General features: G+C 37.9%; 2 protein-coding genes and 1 pseudogene across 3 annotated transcripts in view; all 3 read right to left on the bottom strand.

The window, feature by feature from the left end:
- The window catches only part of LOC120517786 (cytochrome P450 2K1-like), a 37,495-nt gene extending 26,145 nt beyond the window's left edge, over nt 1–11,350 (bottom strand). Inside the window, exons 1-2 of the mRNA XM_039740277.1 lie at nt 11,090–11,350; nt 5,550–5,712 (exon numbers count right to left, since the gene is read on the bottom strand). Coding sequence (XP_039596211.1) covers nt 5,550–5,712; nt 11,090–11,290 — 364 coding nt within the window. The 5' untranslated portion in view covers nt 11,291–11,350. The remainder of the gene's footprint in view (nt 1–5,549; nt 5,713–11,089) is intronic.
- A 2,440-nt stretch (nt 11,351–13,790) lies between these two features.
- LOC120517188 lies at nt 13,791–15,598 on the bottom strand (annotated as a pseudogene).
- A 549-nt stretch (nt 15,599–16,147) lies between these two features.
- LOC120517867 overlaps nt 16,148–20,829 on the bottom strand; it is a 29,718-nt gene continuing 25,036 nt past the window's right edge. For both annotated transcript variants that reach the window (XM_039740370.1, XM_039740369.1), the window contains exon 5: nt 16,148–19,455. In XM_039740370.1, coding sequence (XP_039596304.1) covers nt 18,695–19,455 — 761 coding nt within the window. In that variant the 3' untranslated portion in view covers nt 16,148–18,694. The remainder of the gene's footprint in view (nt 19,456–20,829) is intronic.

Below are 20,829 nucleotides of genomic sequence, written 5' to 3'. Positions count from 1 at the left end.
ACCCAGCTGTGTTTGGTGTCCTCCCAGAGGGCCTCAAAGTGGAGGAAGACAAACAAACTGTAATTGCCTTTACTACATTACTAGCATGTAGACTTATCTTGCACCACCACACTTAAGTCTGTAGGTAGCTAATGTTCAATACTACTTGAAATTGGAAAAAATCTAATTCTTATTTAGAGGATCTGTTCAAAACTTTTTAAAACATGGCAGGATCTAATCAATAACATTTTGGAATAAGCTTTCATCTCAGAGGAATAGGATACCCTTCCTTTCTCTTTTACAGAGTAGCTTCATTTGCTGGCTCTTCTCTCTTTCTTTTGGGTGGGGTTGAATTTTGATTTGATTTGATTTGTTAAGTTTGCCTTGACTGTATGGAATGTTATGTGTTTCTAATTAAAATCAATTAAAAAAAATGACATGGACTTTAACCATTAATACCAATAAAGGCTTACAAGCGTGGGTTATTCTTTTTTATCATTTGTTACATTTTTTTCTCCTTCATAAGTTTACCTTATCTTTAAATACTAGGAAAACAGTTTGAATTACACTAATGTATGAAAATATGGTATATGCTGTACTAAAAGATGGTAAAGAGTGATGAATCAGGAGAAGAGACGTAGTAGAAAACAAAGCTAAAATCATAACCAAAGGATTAAATAAAAATCTTGGTAAAGACAGTACATTAATCAGAAATTGTAGTCAAAAGAATGGAGCAAAAGATTGTTAACCAAAAGAGTGTCTTTTAAGAAAACAAATCAAAAATCTCTAGTCAAGAGCTGTGATTTATGCACAATGTCAGATGCTGGGGCTGTCCTTATGAACCATTGCTTCAATGATGTCACACACTTGTAAATCCAGTTAGCTTCCCAGGTAACAGTAAACAAATGATGGTATCTGTTCAAAAATGGCACAAACATATGAGGAAGAGAAAACATTAACTGTAATGATTATAAGTAGCCATCTATCCATCCATTATCCAACCTGCTATATCCTAACTACATGTTCACGGGGGGTCTGCTGGAGCCAATCCCAGCCAACACAGGGCACAAGGCAGGAAACAAACCCCAGGCAGGGCGCCAAACCACGGCAGATGATTATAAGTATTTTACTCACAAATACCAATGATTGTAGTTTGTATTAATCATGCTGCAGAGAGTTATATGATTTATTGCTTCCATATGATTTGTTCTTCATTTTAGGTAGAAAAAGAATTAAGCTTGTGCACAGAATATGAGACTGACTTGCATGAGAAAATGCTGACCACTTGATACTAATAGAACACCCTATGATATTATAAATCAATGTGATAGTTTCTGAATCCTTGCTTAAAACTTTAAGAAACATGTCATTTATGAATTAATAAATAAGGATTTATTAATATAACCAGACAAAATCTAATGAAGATATTAAAGCTATAAGAATGTAATTTCTTTATAACTAATGTACTGAACTATAAGAAACTGCATTAAACTGGTCTTGTGTCTGTGTGCTAATAATGGCATATTTTTAGGAATGTGAGTGCCCTGATAACTCTTTATTTTGGTAAGAAACTGGGCACTCCTGTATAATAAATCAGAATGTAATCGTAACTTACAGCAATCTAGGTATGACCTCAAAATGAACTGTCATGTTTTTTTCTCTTTGGCTAATGAATAAGCGAGGTAATATAAAGAGGATTTTTTTTTAAGCAGGACTGTTTGTTCTGACCAGCCTCCAGTCTCCTCGGAGGTGTGGGGGGCAGCAGTCTCTTTAACTCACCAATAATAAAGAAATTGCTTTTTATTTTACATTGGTGTTTGTTTTCCTGTTGTTTTCGACTTCAGCGTTCATATATATATATATATATATATATATATATATATATATATATATATATATATATATGTTATGTGGCAGATGACCAGGGACCTTGCCCCACCGGGACACCTTGAGAAGGGAAGGACTGGGAGAGGGGCAATATCTTCCCTGGGGCACAAGAGGGCAGCACCCCTGGATAGCATCCAGTCCATGGAGCTGGGACGCGCAGGTCCGTGGCCAACGCCAGGGGTTGCCTGGACAGCTCCGGAGCCTTGGCATACAGCACTTCCACCACACCCGGAAGTGCTGCCAGATGTTAATTAGGAAGCACCTGGAGCACTTCTGGGTGCAGTATAATGGAGGCCGCCTCACTCCACTCGGGGAGCCAGAGTCGGATGGAAGAGGACGGTTAGAAGAAAAGTAAAGGAATGAGTTTGCTGGTGGTTTGTGAATTGGTTTGTGTGCGCTGAAAAGAAAATAAACGTGTGTGTTTGTGGACATCTGGCTGTCTCTGTGTCTGTGTCTGTATGTGTCCGGGCATCTTTCACACTTAATAAATGCCCTTTATATTTAAAAATGTAAGCGTAATTTATGATTCAAAACCCCAATGAGGAGCAGAAAGGAGGGTCATCTTTCAGAAAAAAAATATGTGAGAAAAAAAATGAAAAACCAAGACAGAACATTACAGTATATAAATAAATGTTTTTGTTCATCTGGAATACTCTACACAGTTATGGTCTCCTTAGTATTAAAAAGACATAGCTGCTCTAGAGGACGTCAACAGAGATTGTGGGTGCTGTAAGGAACATTTATTCTGATGACTTATTCATTTAAGGGTATCCGACTCACTTCCTTGGCCATCACACAATTGTTGATTTCTTGTTTTCTGAAAGTCTGGTCACAATGGTCTCCAACCAGCAATAAAGTAACCACAGGCCAGGAGAGCAGATACCTTTTGGTTATTTTTGTGCATGTATGTATTTTATTGTTGTTTTTGTTAATCATGAATAATTATGTGTCTTATTTTTATATTTTTTTCGGTTGATTTTGTTTATTAGTAGTTTATATACTGTGTCTTTAAATGTCAGTATGTTTCTTGTGCTTTGTGGCCTCTCTGACATCACTCTTACTGAGCCCTCATTCTGGATATTTAAGCTGAGGAAGCAGGAGCAGGCGAACATTGTGACTTTTTTTGTATTGTTATTTCTTTGTTGTTTTGCTGGTTTTTGTCATCATTTTGCTCTATTTAGTGAATCCTGGTTCTAGATTATGTTTTGAGAGTTTTTTATTTTGGGATTGCCTTTTAGGCAACTCCTTTGCCTTTTTTGCAATTAGGAGCATGACCTTGTATTTGTTCATTTTCATTAATAAATTCTTTTTGTAACAATTTTTGTTTGCCCTTTGTCTACAAGCCAAGGTTGATGATTATCCTACTTTTTGATACATTTTTGTGACTCTTAAGTTCTTTTGAGGCTAAAATCCATTTCTCAGACTTTCTGCAAAGTCTAAGGCTGGACACTGGATCAGGGATATACCCCAATGTGATGAGGCCTGGCAGGCCAGTAAAAATATATGTTGGGCATTTTTGGTGGCCTCACTCAAATCTTGCCTTGTTTGGGACCCTTTATCAAAGCAATGAAAAATAGTGAATTGTATGGTAAAGTGAAAATCTATGTATTAGCATGTACAGTGCAGCCAGAAATTATCTGTGTCACTAAGAAAAACTAGTCCAAAATGGAAATGAAATTGAGGATATTGAAGAACAAACTAAAAACTGTCTAAAATGTTACAATTACTTGTGTGTTATGCAAAGAAACAAGAAAAACATTTATTCAAAACATATTCTGGAAATGTTTCCAAATTATGCAATTTATTATCTTCAAACAATTATTTGTACACCTGGCCAGTGGAGGTACTGCTCAGTATTTGGTAGGCCCTCCTTTGGCATCAATAACATCATGCAGCCCCCTGGGCAAGTTTTCAACAAGGGTGTTGCAAATGGCTGGGTCAAGGCTCTCCCATGTGCACTGGAGCATGTCTTCGAGTTGTGTTTGTTGTTTGGTTGGTCTGCAGGGTAGTTCCTTTCCATTTCATCCCAGAGGTGCTCAATAGGATTGATATCCAGACTTTGTGGGGGTCACTCAAGCATTTTCACCTTTTGTTTGGCAAGGAAGGCTTTGAAATGCTTTGCTGTGTGCTTGGGGTCGTTATCGTGCTGGAAAACATAGAGATACCCAAGCCATTTGGCAGCAGATTGGAATTCATGATTTCTACAATAAAATGTAAATTGCTAACACCAGAAGCTGCCATGCAACCCAAACCAACATGCTCCCATCAGTATGCTTGACGAGTGGATTTAGGCTGACGACCATCTGATCCAAATATGTTCAAAATTGATTTCCAGAAGCAGATGGGCTTGTCAACATGTTCTTTGGCAAATTTAAGATGTTTCGGTTTGTTTTTTTTTTTACTTATAAATGGCTTGTTACAAAGAACCCTTCCGTACAGCCCACGTTAGTTCAGCCTGTTCTTTATTGTTTTTGTGCAAACCTGAATTCCTGTAGCCTCCTTGACTTGCTTTGCAAATTGTGGAGAAGAAAGCTCTTTGATACTCTTTGATGTACCTGTCTGTCCTTGAACTGGTCTTTCTTTTTCTCCCTTTTCCCTCCAGATTAACAATTTCACCAGACTTCTTGAATTTCTGAGTGATGTTGTGCATGGTAGTGTGCCTCATACCAAGTCTTGTTGCAATTTTTCAAACAAAAACACTCTGAATGTGTAATTTTATGACTTTTTCCCTCAATGCATTGGGTATTTCAGCAGTTTTAGCCATGTTGGAAAACTCAACAAACCCTACAAATTCTTGTGTGGAGAATGACCACCAAGGCTGCTAGGTGGCTACTAAGGGCACCCAATTACTTGCCTATTTAGAGCATCTGCTGTTATGTGTTGTAGAGTATTAAATAATTTTAATTGTCACTCAGCACTCCTCCCATTCTGACATATTCTTTCAACTCTATGAATGGCCAGTTGTACAAATTGTAAATAGGCAATAAATTACATATGTTGAAAACACTTCCTGAAAATGTTTTGAACAACAGTTTTTTCTTGTTTATTTACATGGAACACAAGTAATTGTAACATTTTAGACCATTTCTAAAGTTTGTTCTCCAATATCCTCAATTTAATTTCTATTTTAGATAATTTTTTCACAGTGTACAAATACATTTTGGCTGCAATGTATATAAAAGGGCATATCAGACATGTTTATATAGAGACAAAGGACAACAACAAAATCTAATGCTTAAAAGGAAGAATAAATAATTAAATCCAAAACAAAAGATTAGTATTAATAGTAAAGAAATAATGTACAGCACACATACATACCTGCAACATAAATGTATGAAACAGTAATGGGAACAACCTCACCTCCTTCACACAATTGTGGGAGAAGTTCAGACATCTGAGTGTGCAGTGGAGTGTTGGTTTGAAGTGCTTTCTAAGATTCATGGAAAGGACACCAACCCCTTATGTTGCACACTCTTCCTTACAACCATTTCAACTCAGTTTTAAGTAACCTTTTAGTTTTACACCTTGTCTGTAAACTCAAGGAAAACCTACTTTAGCATAAGGAGGAATGGAAATTTTACCCAGTGTTATCTTTATCTTTTAAAAATGGAATAATACTAGAATTTATCATTTTATTATAGCTCTCGGAAACATCATATGCTGATCACTTTTCAGCCTCTTACCATCTCCTCTGGAAAGCTCTTTATTAATCTTTCTTAAGCCTCGATCTCCAAAGTCATCTGGCTGATTGACTAAGGCCTCCTTCACTGCATCATATCCACATAAAATGACGAACTTTGTGGAGCCCACGTGGAAGGTAAACACGCCACCATATTTCTCAGAAAGCTGAAAAAGGAAATAATAAAAATAAAAGTAAGGAAGAAAAATCAATACAGAATGACCTCCATTTTTTTTTGAGAAATATAATTCTTCATTCATAAAAGATTTCCCAACAATGACAGAGTTTGGGTTGAATATTACATATTATTCAATAAGAACATAGATTAATATCTGCATTGTGTCATTCTGCCAGCATTAATCTGTCCATTTTACAAACTCCATTTCTCATGTTAGGATGCTGGAGTCAATCCAGTAATCCTGAAGCATTAAACAGGAATCCATTCCGACTGAAGTGCTGGACTTTTGCTTTCTTTAGATGGTCAGTTGTGGAAGAAAATCAAACAGAAAAAAAAACCCAGGCATGAAGAAAATTCTCAGCATGTATTTGTTTCCTTCTCCTGAGAAGGAAGGGAACACTCCTTCACAAAATCTTATTTATAACCACATTGTTATCAGAACAGGGGTACACAACACATGATATAAAGCTAACCTTTTACTTACAGTATTGATCCTTTCAGGAGAATGGCTTAATCACCTTGCGCAGTTCTTCATTGTTTTGCTTGTTTCTTTCATGCACGTGGTGCTCTGCATTGTACGTGATATCTAATTAGTTCAAGTCCATTCCCCCTATGTCAAACTTTTGCAGGAATGTGTACATGCAGTTATCATGTTGAGCATTGTGTTCCTTCTTATCTTGCACAACAGAATTTACAGAGATGTTAAATTTTAACCTTACAATTTACAGAGACATTACATTTTAACCTTACTTTTTCTTAGCAGGCTATTCCACAGCGCTAAGGCATGCTATCAGTCCCATTAAGGCAAAGTACTAAACATTTTGTTCCACACAGTACAAAAATAAATGCAAAAAGTTTTGGAGATATATTTATATATTTGGAGATTTTTTTATTTACATTTTACAAAAGTACTTTATGCTAGTGATTGCTCGAAGCATTTCAATGAAGCTTAGAATAACAGTATGTGTCAGTGTCATTGTGTCAGTGTTGTACCAAACAGAAAATGTAAAAATCTAATACTATATATCAGGGATTCTTGTATTAAAATGTGTAAAACGTTAGTGTTTTAACTTGACAGAGGTAAATGGTTGTTGATGAGTACATGTTTTATTACTCTATGATAGCCAGTGTGATTCTTTACATTGTGATGGTGGTCCACTGAATCAATAAACTAATTAAAAGGGCTGGCTCAGGTTTGGGACACACTCTGGACTCCCTGAACATCATAGAAAATAGAGATTTAAAACAAAACTGAGTTCCATTATGAACAATACTGCATATCCTCTCTATGACACACTACCACTGAGGACTTCAGCCAACAAATTATCATCCTTTATACCAACAGCAATGTAATTTCGTAAGGCCTCACTGGGACTGCTCTTTCATCTTTACACAAATCAGCAGTTTTCTTCTTTTTTGTAGTTCCTTTGTGTGTATTTGAGGGAATATGATATTGCTGTTGTTTGTTATAATATTTCTAGAGCTGCTGTAAAAAGCTAAATTTCCCCCTTGGGACGAATAAAGAATATATGTATGTATGTATGTATGAATGTATGTATGTATGTATGTATGTATGTAGGTATCTATCTATCTATCTATCTATCTATCTATCTATCTATCTATCTATCTATCTATCTATCTATCATATAGTGCCTTTCATATCTATCTCTCTGTCTATCTATCTATCTATTGTAGTGTGCAGCCAGGGCCCTTGCCTGGCCAGGACACCCCCACAGTGGGAGTACCGGGGGATCTGGCATCCCCTGGGTTACTAGATGGCAACCTCCCTGTGCCAGCCTAGGTGGTCCACACTATCTATCTATCTATCTATTGTCAGGTATGCCAGGGGCCATGACCCGGCCGGGACACCATGAGGAACCGGATGTGCATCTGTGCCCACCCTGGATCACGTGGGGGTCGCCTTCCTGGTTGCTTTGGGGGCCACGGGTACAGGGCATGGAAGCTCCACCCTGTAGGGGCCCGTGGTCACCGCCAGGAGGCGCCCCAATGCCTTGGGGACCTGTTACCCCAGCACTTCCGCCACACCAGGAAGTGCTGGGGGGAAGAATTAGGACGGCGCCCGGAGAGCTACCGGGATGACAGCCGGCACTTCCGCCACGCTGGGGCGTGGCCAGAAGAGGAATGCCGGGAAAACCTGGGGCTCATCCAGGGTCTGTATAAAATGGGCCGTCTCCCTTCATTCGAGGCTGGAGTCGGGAGGTGGAAGGACGAAGCTCAGGAGAGCTGTGGAGGCAGCCCAAAGAGAAAGGCATTGTGACCGGGACTGTGATTGGGGTATTTGTGCACGTGACTGGGGTCTGAGTGACCAATGGACTGGAGTCTTTGTGACCAGTATTTGTAAATAATATTGTAAATAAACGTGTGGTTGTTGAGAAACAACATGTCCGCCTGTCTGTGTCCGGGTCGGCTCCACACTATCTATCTATCTATCTATCTATCTATCTATCTATCTATCTATCTATCTATCTATCTATCTATCTATCTATTTTACAGTGACATTCACACTACTCTCCAGACTAAATAAGACAACATGTCTTAAGGAAAATCACTCCCAACACAGCAGAGAGACATGGCTGGATCTGTCATCAGGGTTACTTCAGTGCATACCCTTTGGCTCTGCGCACAAGAGAAATAAATGCCCAATAACAGGAAAAGTTAGAGTTTTCATTGACAGTACAGACACCTAAACCAATCCACTATTCAGCATACATCTTCAGTCATCCCAATAATAAATCTATCTAATCAAACCTAAATAAGCAACTTTTTAATAATAAAGATAATGAAAATAAAAAAGTGCAGGTGTCTCATAGATTACTTTTATGAGGTTGTACATTTGATATGTTACTGTGGCACAAAAATCCAAAAGGATGGTCATTCAACAAGAGAACCAGTGGTACAATGAAAGGAAAAATTAGAACAGTGAAAGAAAACCAAAACATGTTGTTTTGTTGAAAATTATACTTGATATTTGCAGCTTAACATAAATAAATAAATTACCAAAGTAATGATCTGAACAAATTGTACATAGCACAGTTGAGACTAATAAACCTGTCATTACAGATAGTCAGGAAACTGCAGCACAGTCTGATAACATCAGCATAGAAATAAATAACAATGCAACATACAACAAAGACGCACCAAACAGCGCCAAACTCAAATTAAGGATTCTCTTTGGCATGTCATGTCATGTCATTTTCTTCTTGCGGGTTCTTGTCACAAGTTGTATTATCCTTTTAAAATGTTTAGTTGATGTACACTAACTGTGCCATCAAAAGAAAGTTGATTTCTGGCAGATGTGATGTTGCACTTATCAATTAGATTGTAACATTCATTGCAGTACACTAATGAATGAATAAAAACTGTGAGTTAGCATAAACTGCCCTCATTCGGGGTGTTCATAAGGAATTTAATGATTCATCTAATTAGGTAGAAGTACGTAATGACCAAGAATAGCTGTGCTAGATATTTTAAATATTAGAATGTGTGTTTGAATTGAATTTTTTCAAGTCTAGATATTCCCAATTGTAATAGAAAAAAATTAAAAATAGTATCATACTAATCATCGCTGACCATGAAATAATCTAAAAAGTTAACCCACACTCATATTTTTGAAATTGATTATTTTAACCTGCTGGTAAAGAATCAATTATTAACAATTTTATCATATGTGTAATAAGAAATTTCAAAATAGAATATAATGACACTCCACATGCCTATATTACCAATCCCCATTTTTTAAAGTTTTGCAAAAAGGAGTACTTTTAATTCCTTATATCCCATTAGGGGGTAAACCCCTGGGGACAGTTGATGTGCCATGTACAACTTCAAGTCCTACTTGTTGAAGACACCTATTGGTTTACTCTTTATTATAAGGGTGTAATTCCCTGCACAAATGCACAAACATGGTCCAACAATGGCATAAAAATAAGGGGTTTTGAGTCTATACTACCAAAAATATGGGGGATTCCCAAAATGCTTGATGTCTTGCATAACTCAAGACGAGTCAAACAACACATCATATTGTGGGGGTTTTCTCATACTACCAAAGGGCAAAATAAAAACTGAAGTGTTTTCAAAACCTTCATAAATAATTCTTATGAATATAAAAAGGGTCATAGAAAGTTTATTGTTTTTCTATTTTGATACCTGCACCAGATTTATTTCTGGAAAATGTGCTGTTCATAAAGTGTGAGTGTATGTACCTGGTGTGGCTAGTGGAGTGGTTTTGGAGTCTGGGGTCTGTGGGGTCTTAATTTGCCCTTGCACAGAGAAGCTGAAAGACGCACATTAAAAGTCCCCGTTACAGTCAAAGGAGAATTGGTGTGAAGTGGCAAGGATGAGGATCAGCACCTCCAAATCTGAGGCCATGGTCCTTAGTAGGAAAAAGGTGGACTGTCCTCTCCGAGAGGAAGGTGAGTTCCTGCCTCAAGCGGAGGAGTTTAAGTACCTCAGGGTTTTGTTCATGAGTGAATGGAAAAGGGATACTGAGATAGACAGACGGATTGGGGCAATAAGTACAGTTATGCTCTCAATTTACCAGTTGATCTATGTCAATACCCTCACCTATGGTTATGAGCTTTGGGTAATGACTGAAAGAATGGGATTTTGGGTGCAAGCTGCTGAAATGAGTTTTCCCAGCGGGGTGGCAGGGCTTTCCCATGACAGGGTGAAAAGCGCTGACATCAAGGAGAGGCTTGGAGTAGAGTCGCTGACCCTCCACATCAAGAGGTACCAATTGAGGTGGTCCAGGCATCTTATACTGATGCCTCCTGGATGCCTCCCTGTGGAGGTTTTATGCATGACCAGCTGGGATTATATCTCCCAGTTAGCCTAGGAATGCCTTGGGATCTCACAGCATGAGTTGGCAAGTGTAAAAGGGGTAAAGGAAGTATGGGTCTCTCTGCTAAGACTGTTGGCCTCATGACCAAATTTTGGGTAAGTGGTGGAAAATTAATGAATGAAATTAATCTAAGGTTCTTGTGAGCAGGAGGCATGTCCACCCTTCCATTCACTGAAGCCACTTTTTGAAGTAAAGGGGCCAAAGATTGCCCCCAAAAGCACTTGGCACAAGGCAGAAATGAGGTCTGCATGGGATTCCTGTCCCTCTCACAATACATATCCCCACACAATGATATTTTACAATTTGCTATAATAAAATACTGCACAAATTCAGCTATGTCTCTCTCTATAATAAAAACGAGCAAACTTTAATGTACATTATTCTCGGTTTCACTTCGGCTCAGAGAGATTCCCTGCCAACACTGCAGCAGCACATATTCATCAATCCATCATCACTCCAAGGACTGCAATCATCTGGCACTCCTGCACTCGTTCGTACTACTCACCTTGTGAAGGGTCAGATGTGGAAACCACATGTTGAAAATGTTGATGTTGCCCAGGACAGGCAGAGGTGTTGGTCCAGGAGGAAAGCTGTACTCTGAGTTTTGGGTTTTCTTAGAAAAGAAAAAGTATAAAGCAAGAACAGTAAAAACACAAATCAGACACGCAGTTGAAGTGTCTGTGAGAAGCAGGCCGGAGAGTGGCATGGTTGCTATTTATTTTTCCAACTACAGCTGCAGGACTGGAAGAGCAACGTTTTATAGTGTGCTCCGAGCAAACCTGGAATGTGAGCTATGTAGACAAGGATTATTGTCTGCAAGTGAGGCAAAGGTTGTATTTAATAGTTTGCTTTAACCTTATCTACCTTTAACAGAAGTAGGGACTGCATTATGCAAACAATATATTTACTGAATACTTCAATATTTTCAGCAGTTAACATGATATACTTTTTAAAAGCACAAACAAATCAAATATAAATATGTAATTAGAATGTGTCCATTATGTCACAGTTTAAATAAAAAAATGTAAACAAATTTAATTAAAATGTAATAAATTACACAATTTAATCATGTGTGTAATACTATTCTAATTCCACTTAACATCAAAATATTCAGTCTGTATAATATTTATAAACATATAAGTAAAGAAAACCATAAAACATTTTCATTGACTTTACATATAACTTCTAGTTCTTAACACTTCTTAGTTTGAATGAGGCCAAACTTTGTTGGTGGCCTGTCATTTGTACACTTTCCTATGAATCATGCAGAATACCGACATCCCGACGTTCCTGGCGCCTTCTTTGCTGGCCCTTGATATCCTGATGGAATCTTTCACCCTGCACTCCATTCACTGCTCCGAGATGTTCAGGGAAAAATTCCAAATTCATATTCAAAAAGTGAACTTTGAGACTCATGTTGCAAACCAATTCCTTAAACGTAATTTATACATTTTTCACATTTTCTTTAACAATAACAATAATAATAACACATCTTATTTATATACAGTATTGCCTTTACAACTTGGATCTTTATTTCTATCAAAAAACGTAAAAATTAGTTCTTTGAACGATACCCCTGCCTTTCATTCCATGTCGTCTAATGCACTGCCAAAATCCTGCATCAGAATTCAGTTTTCAGGTCTGGTCAATTTAGCTTCAGACAAGCCTGGAATCTTTGAGCACAAATCCATAAAACAGGCTCCGTCCTTTGATAGGACTGCTTCATTAAGGCAAGTTTAATATTGAGCAGTGGTGGCAGCACTTTATCTGGTTCCACCAAGCTGGGTCTGATGATGTTTTTGGCACCAAGCTGTAGCTTTTTTCTAGCTTGCCATTCCTTCTGAACCCCAACATCAATCTTGGCTCTGCAGTCCCACTCACAGAGAATACCCAGGAATTCTGTATGGCCTGATTGCTGACCCAGAAGTTTCAGGTCTCCATATCTGAACTAATGGGGCTCGTTCTAATTAATAACTATTAAAAAATTGGTTTGCGTAAAACATAAGTTTTAATTTTAGAAAATCTTAAAATCATTCAAATATTGATATTTAATAAAATGTAATGAAAAAAATTATGAAAAGACTATATTTTACAAAAAAGCGTGTCTTATGAAAAAAAAATTGTGATATAGGAAAATGGTTTCAGTGCCTAAAATTATATAAAAGTCATATTAAATAATCAAAAAAAAAAATTCAATGGATATTTAAACCAATGTCCTTAATATGAGGGCATTAGTTAGCAGGGTCTTTATCCAGCACTTTTAAAGGTTCCCTCCAGAACGTCATCGAATTGTGGTCGAGGTGATAAAAATGCCACATTTTTGTCTTTCTGCCAGTCATTTATATTCAGGTCATTTTTGTTAAAAACTTGTTTCTTAAAAACAGATAAACCTATGTGAAATTTGTTTAAGAATTGTTTTTGGGGAAGCAAACATTTTCAGGATATGGGGTCCTAGGCCAAAAAACATATCCCAACCCCCCATGCCCCCCTTACTCTCCACTCTCCATACCGACTGAGTTTTTACCTTGCATTGCTTTGTTCCATTTGATGAAATGCATTTATTACTTCTCTTTTCTTTTTTTTGTTCCTTTTTTATTTTGATAGAACACCATTGTCACATGTTTACTGAAATGACTGATGAAGTGTCTTCATGCCACACCCCCATTTAGTGGGACTTCAATGTTTTTTGCATATGCAGGAACCTTTCCTAGCTCTTGATGTACTGAAGACATAAAAAAGTGTGAGTAATTGCCACAGTCTGTGCGGAAATTCCAAATTACCTCCTCATTTATCTTTTGGAATGTGTTCATGTATCTGCCAACCATCCATTAATTGTCCCTCATCTACATGTTCCTATTGGTCCGCTAGTAGAACTTTTGATTTCATTGGGCTTTTGATGTTGACGTGGCTGGTTTGCATGACGAGGTTGGGTGTGTCATGGTTGGGTGTTGAATCCCAATCCCTGTTTATCCAGGTCAGGGATTGAACTCAAGTCACCCGATGTACCACTACCCAAATTGTCAGAGCTGTGATGTAACGCTGACCTTTCACCTTTGTCAGTTGTTAAGAATTAAACAAACAACCTGGTTAGCCAGAAATGTCATTTTTTGGTCAAAATGCATTTAGATTAAAGCGATACATATTCAATATGTATAATTTGCTCTTTATTTCTGCTAAAAATGGCATTTATTTTGAATTTGTTTTTTTTTTGCAGACCAAGTAACAAATCAACAGTGACCTCACATTTTTCCGAACAGTCCAAGCTGAAACTCCCATGAGCACAGTGAAGTGGAAAGGTGAAACATCAAACCTGAATACAGCATTTCTGTTTTGGTTTTCTTGCAGTTTTACCCAGGCTCAGTGCAAGAACAAATTGAGCATGGGAGCATGGGATTTTCAAAATGTGGTGGGATTGCGGTGCAAATGATGTCCATATTATTTTCAACTCAAATTTTTGAGGCAGTGCCTCCACTACAGATTATAGAAAAAGAACTCCATCCTGCCCAATATAAAGGCACAAATTTGAAGTAAATCAAAATCAATCACTTAAAATCTAAATTGCGGCTGACAGACAAAAGCACTGTAGACAAATGCAATCAATGCTTTTTCATTATTTATTGCGAGGAAAACACTCTACCAGTGTATCCTTTTCGTATACCATATACTTAAACCCCAAAATAAGAAAATATGTCATTGTTGAGGATATCATTTAATTCGATGGTTAAATCATTGCTAAGGTCCATCTTATTAATGCATCTTCCCAATGCTGCAGCTCTTTGTTGTCCTCCAAATATTTTCAGTGTATTGCAGATATGACTATCGTTGATCAACGTCTCTAGTCTGCCTATCATGCTAAATACTTCATTTTCTTCTTTGATTGGTGGGCACTGGCTTTGTGGCTACCATCCAGATGTAATTCAATTCCTGGTAGACACATTAGGGTTTAAAGCTTTCTCAAAAATGTATAGAGGAGTTTCACTTGTGTGGGACACATAGATGAGTTGGTCTTCCTTCATCATGGCACCCAGTAATGAATTTGGATCTAATGGCATCTTTTCTGAATCTGCACCATTGTTTTACTCCTAACTCCTTTGTCTAGAACAGAAAAGATTTCTCCTTTGAGGCCATGCTCATCTAGGACTGCTTTCCTGTAGTAAAACAGAAGGGCAACCGCAAGGAATGCTGATGCAAATATTCCCTCCCCCTCATCATTTGTTGAGGCTCTTTGACAAGCAGTAATATAATCTGGCCTTCCCCCTTTGTAGGCCATCCTGGCATTGGCCTGAACTCAAATCCGCACTCTGTGCTTTGTCAGCAGGCTGAACACCATCAGGCCACTCTCTGATATGGTTTTCTGCACAATACATCATGTCAGCTGCATGAATAAACTGGTATATTTCTGAAAATCCCAGCACCTTTCTCCCCCAGGCACAGCATTCAATTGGAGTAAAGTCCAGCTTGTGATTTGTTTGAAATATCAAAGTCTTAGTTCTGATCTCAAGGATGGATGGTAGTTGCAGTGGTGTAGCAATTGCAAACAGCACCAGATGGAAAGGTAACATGGTGCCATCTTCAAAAATATCTTATTTTATCCAGGAAGAATTTTAGCCATCCTTGAAAATTAAGAGCCAGGAAACCTAATGAATTGTCTAAAGGACACTCAGCAGTAGAAACTGTACTCCAGAAAAGAAGACTTCTCTGGTGGTATTTGATGAGAATCATAGTTGACAATACTATTAGAAATTCCAGGGCCATTTACATCTTGTACCCCTTCAGTTCCTGGTTCCCCTTTGAAGGGATCAGGATTTAGAGCAAAATGTATTTGGCATCTAAACATAGCTTGGTCATTTGTGTGGATCAGTTCAAAAGCACTTTGGTAAAGCATGTCTGACTGGTGAAAGCCAAGGTGATCATGTGTTGTTGGTGATGTATAGAAAACATATCCTTCTGCTGTGAACTCAAGAACAAAGCCATTCAGCACCTGAAGCAGCAATTCCCTAATGAAAAGTTGACTTCATTGAACTGGACAAGTAATCCACCTGAAGCTAAGAATGTTTGGAAGACCATCTAGGAACAGCTTGGGTTGCTGCTAGAAGACGTGTTGGTGAAGCCAGCATGAGGCACTTACCCTGTGGTCTGAATGTGGATCCTAATGCCCAAGTGCAGTGATGAGATGTAAAACTGAGTTTCAAGCTATTTGTGGTCATAAAGATCCCTGGGCATCTTTCATAAATAGCAAGGTATATCCTGATGTCCTCGCTAAATTACCCACCATGGCCTAGTCATTCTGGCCCTATAATCACCCCCTGTCTCTAATTGGTTAACTGTTTCTCATTACCTCACCATAGCTAATATGTGGTGAGCGTACTGGCACAAAACTGACTGCCATCATATCATCCAAGTGAGTGCTACACATTAGTGGAGGTAGAAGTGGCTCCATACTCATTGAAGTGAGAAAAGTGTTATATAAATGTAAAGAATCATTATTATTGCTATTATTATTATTATTACGATAAATATAAATTCAATTATAAAATAAATATCCCATATTGAGAAGTGATTTTACTACTTAATAATTTACCACAGAGACATTTAAATAATCATAAAAATGAAAATGGTGTTAAAAAAATACATATCTAAACAGGAATAGAAATGCCATTATACAAATGCAGAGAAAACACAAAGCCCTGAGAACAGTAAAGTAAGTACTGTATATCAAATGTGCAATCAAGTACGCAAATACACTCAAAGAAATTAACTAATAGTGATGTTTGCTCATATTATATCTTTTACTTGTTATATTAACATATTCCTCTTAGATGTCACATTAACACAATTGATTAAATATGCTTATTTATAAAGAATGCCTGTTGCCTTTTGGTTACAAGTCACAGTTTTCCCGGTTTTCTCCCTTTTGAAGGGCAGTTCTATATATTTTTAAGACTCTTAAGAGCATTTTGAACTTTAAAGGCCAGTTCCCTCATGCTGGGCCTAGTCTGGCTGAAGCCTGCAGGCAGTGGTTAGCGGGCAAGTTGCTCAGATTTGGGCTTTTTCAGGAATGGCCAGTGAAGGTCCTGGCTTGCTTTTTGGGTCTTTTAGGAGACCTTAACACACTTTTGTCATATAAAGAACTGAATGCACCATTCTAAACTAAAAAAATCCCTGGTTGTAAGACAACACTAAAATAGTATTGTTAAGGGATTCATTTTCAAATGATAAAGGTTTCAGAATATTTTGGCTGTCTTTCTAAAGTAAATTATATTCTATGAATACCATTTGGCCTATATAGGTTGTTCCAGTCTGATTTGAGCTAGAAATAGAAAATGAAACATTTCAAATGACAAGAAAATGTATTAAAGTACAGATTAAAAATTCTGACAACTACTGTATGTGTATGTTTGTATTTCTGGAACATGACTCTAGTGGGAAGATTAATATGTAGTCCTTACATCAAATTTTTACCAGCCTCTCATCAAGTGGTAGCTCTACTCTTAAAAAAGTTCTTAACTCAGGTTATCAGCATTTGCTGATGTGCGACAGAGACAGATAATCGACTGTCCTCACACCAAATCGATAATTATGACTGCAAAATACCATGACGCACACCATGATGACTGAGTGATAAAGAACTCGAGTATCTAGCCAAACACAGCATGCCAGACATACTCCACAATATAGAATGCAAGAACGACAATGACAGAGAAATGCATGCTGACAAACAAGGAGATCGTCCAATATTCACAGCCTCTGCCCATATACAAACATTGCTTTGACATTCTTGCATCAATGTTTGGGGAAGAACATGATGTGCAAAGGTTTCATTGGTGGGCCGTGAAAACAACAGAATGTGTGACCAAAAGGAAAATTTTCAGCTTGCCTTAACTGAGCCATCTTTATTTGATGACCAGAAGTCTCTGTGTTTATTTGCCTCAAAATAATAGGCTATATAATAATAGGAAATGCAGCCTCAGATAAGAAGTTCCTATTCTGGAAGATCATGTCTGTTCAGTTCAGAATGACAATTGCTGCCATGTATTTAATAAAGAGAGAGAGAGAGAGAGGTTGGGAGCATGCATTGATAGCTCGTAGTTGCACCCACCACACAATGAACCATCTAGATTAGGACCCAAGTGTAGCGAATGACACCTCAGCAACACACTGAAACAATGTGAAGTTTATTATGGCGGCTGGAATGGCAATCCTGCCACCAAACTCCAATTTTCCCTGCAGGGCTAGATGCCGATTAATGTCATTAAGAATTATGGGCCTTACTCAAGGGCTAAACAGGATAGAGTCACTTCTGGTGTTTACAGGATTTGAACCGGCGACTTTCATCTTTAGCACATTTAACCAAACTCTCCTCTGTCTCTGGAAATAATTCTTTACATGTATTACCGGGATAGGGGTTATCCCATAGTTTATTTCATTGTGTGGTTCAGAGCTTCTGTAGATCTTTAAATAAAAATTGTCAAACATAATTTGCCTGGCATTCTCTGGCCTCTCATGCATTCATTAGTCTATGCATTTTCCATATCCATATTCCATAAATAATTCTGAGTAGTGGATCCAAAATATCATTCAGGCAGCACTGGAAACCAACTCTGGATGGTACTCCAGTCCACTGCAGAACACACCACCACATTCACACTTGGCTAGTTCCCAATTATTTACATCTTTAAGATGTAAGAAGAAAACCAGAGTACCAAAATCACACCATATAGAGAATTTTTTTTTTCACAGCCGCATCACATTTGGTAAATGCGCTGATATAATGACACAGTTCAGTATTTGCCTTAATGGCTGATTCAAGCCTTCAAAATAATCATATTCAGCAGAGAGGACTCCTGCTGCATTTGATTGGACAGTGAAAGAATTTACATCCATCCATCCACCCATTATCCAACCCGCTATATCCTAACTACAGAGTCACGGGGGTCTGCTGGAGCCAATCCCAGCCAACACAGTGCGCAAGGCACGAAACAAACCCCGGGCAGGGTGCCAGCCCACTGCAGAAGAACTTAAATGCTAACTGTAATTTAAGCATCATTTCACATGAAAACAACGATTTTGGTTCTTTTCAGAATATAAAAGAAATCTATTAAAATGCTCTTTAAATTTCCATTGGAGTGTTTGACAACTGTGTCATGTCCTCCGAATCCTTGGGCTTGGCTCTTAATTTGTTCACTTTCGCATAGAGTGGTATCTTTTTCACTCCAGTAGTCATGTCTGATTCAACACTTATGTTTGAAACACTCAGACTGTCAATAGCTTTTGCCACATCTCCAGGTTCAGCAATTTGTGTCAGTGTTCCAAGTTCACAATCAACTGGCACACATTTCTTTGGATTTCCAATTAGAGAATAGTGTGAGCCAGTGTGCTCATCACCGATAGTGCAGTCTTCTACTTCTATTATAACTGGAAGTTCATCTTCCCTTTCCATTGCCTTTTCATGTCCGCCTTCTGTTGTCAGTACTTTTTCACTGAAGTCTTCCACTTCCACTGTTATTGTATGCTTGTTTTTAGCTTCCACAACCTTTTCAAAAGCATCCTTTGACTGTACAATTATTTCTTTGCAATCTTCCACTTCCACTGCCAATTTCTGATCATCTTCAGTTCCCATAGCATTTTTGGTGTAATTATTAAGTTTTACATTTGTCTCCAATGCTAAGTTTATTTCTTCATACAGATTGCTACACTCTGCCACTGGAACAGGTGGTACCCGGGTGTTTAATGGCAATTCATTCTCAATATCATTGATGGATTCATACAGGTTGGGAGCACTTTGGCTGCTTTTTCTTTCAACTGACTGCCTTTTTCCATCTGGGAGCTGTGGGAGTTTCCTTTTATGTGACATTACATGGTTATTATCACCTGCAATACCACAAACAATAAGAGGAAAGTAGATCAATAATTAATTCATTTTAACAATAGCCCCTAAACTTAATAACTCTGTTGTTTATACTGTACATTTAAAGATAAGTTTGGTATTTTTCTGTTATTTCATCACAAATGTGGTATATGTGTATCCAGCTGGGGGCACATACACCCTAGGTATATTTTTGTTAGAGACTATAGATTCACTAAACCAAAAAATATATATTTATTATATAATTTAAGAAAGAACGCATTTCTTAAAGAACATCCAAGTTAGAAACGCATTAAAAGAAAAACATCATCGCAGATGCAAGTCTCAAAACAGGTGGACACAAAAAGTGACATCAAGTTTGTTAAATCTGTCAGTCTTCCAGTCTTGCAGGAAGAGATAAGGTGTTAGTCAACAGCGCCATCTTCTGTTCCGGTGGGAAATTATCATCATCTGAGCCTTTAAGTTTCCCCCAGTGCACACTCATGTAGCAATATAAATATTGTGGATGTGTGAGGTACGGCACTAGATCCCAATAAATGTTGGGGCACCAGCTGGTTTACCCCTTTTGATTAACAGAAAAACATTAAACAGAAACAGTGCACAATGGCACATACAAAGTAAAGCAGAGCATTGCTGTAGCAATCAAGTCTGGTTAGTAGCCCATTTTTCAAGTCAAGAAAGTTATCAAGGATTGCTCATGTCTTTAGATTACACACACATTGTAGTTTATACATGTCATTTTTTAACTAAAAAATGGCTATTTTAAAAGACGACCAGATGTGTACACTACATTAGCGTTTGTCTTCCTTCGCAACAACCTTTCACTCCCCGTGGCATGCTTTTCTCTCGAAAGACAAAATCCCACTAAACCGTTTGTGGTAGGTGGCGCAGTGGTGGCAGTGCTGCCTTACAGTAAAGAGATCATGTGTTCGTGTGCTGGGTCCTCCCTGCATGGAGAGAGAGCACTTTGAGTAGTGAGAAAGGTTCAATATACAGTAAATGTAAAGAATTATTATAATGTGCTTGGTATCGTTTTGATTTACCTCTGTAGTTACTGTATATGAAAAATCCTCACAGGAAGGCCACACTTCTATCGCACAGCAAATCGAAAACATATCCATACCTCAAGCAAACTAGTACCAGGAATATGTAATTGTCATGATTTAGCCAGGGTTCCTCACCTAACTTGGGTTTCATGTTGGTTTGTTTTTGTGCCTCTTATTTATGCTAATGTTGCTTTTGTTGATTACATGCATTGTTCTTTGTTTCTGATGCTATCTTTAAGCTACCTCTGTTATGGTCCATGTATTTTGTAGGTGGACCCCCAAGACTAGAGCCACCTGCCAACCACTGCCAGGAACCACCCTCTATCCTATAGA

Source organism: Polypterus senegalus, chromosome 17 (genome assembly GCF_016835505.1).
Source record: "Polypterus senegalus isolate Bchr_013 chromosome 17, ASM1683550v1, whole genome shotgun sequence".
Lineage (NCBI taxonomy): Eukaryota > Metazoa > Chordata > Cladistia > Polypteriformes > Polypteridae > Polypterus > Polypterus senegalus.
Note: the sequence above shows the minus strand (reverse complement) of the source record. Positions and strands in the feature narration are given on the sequence as shown.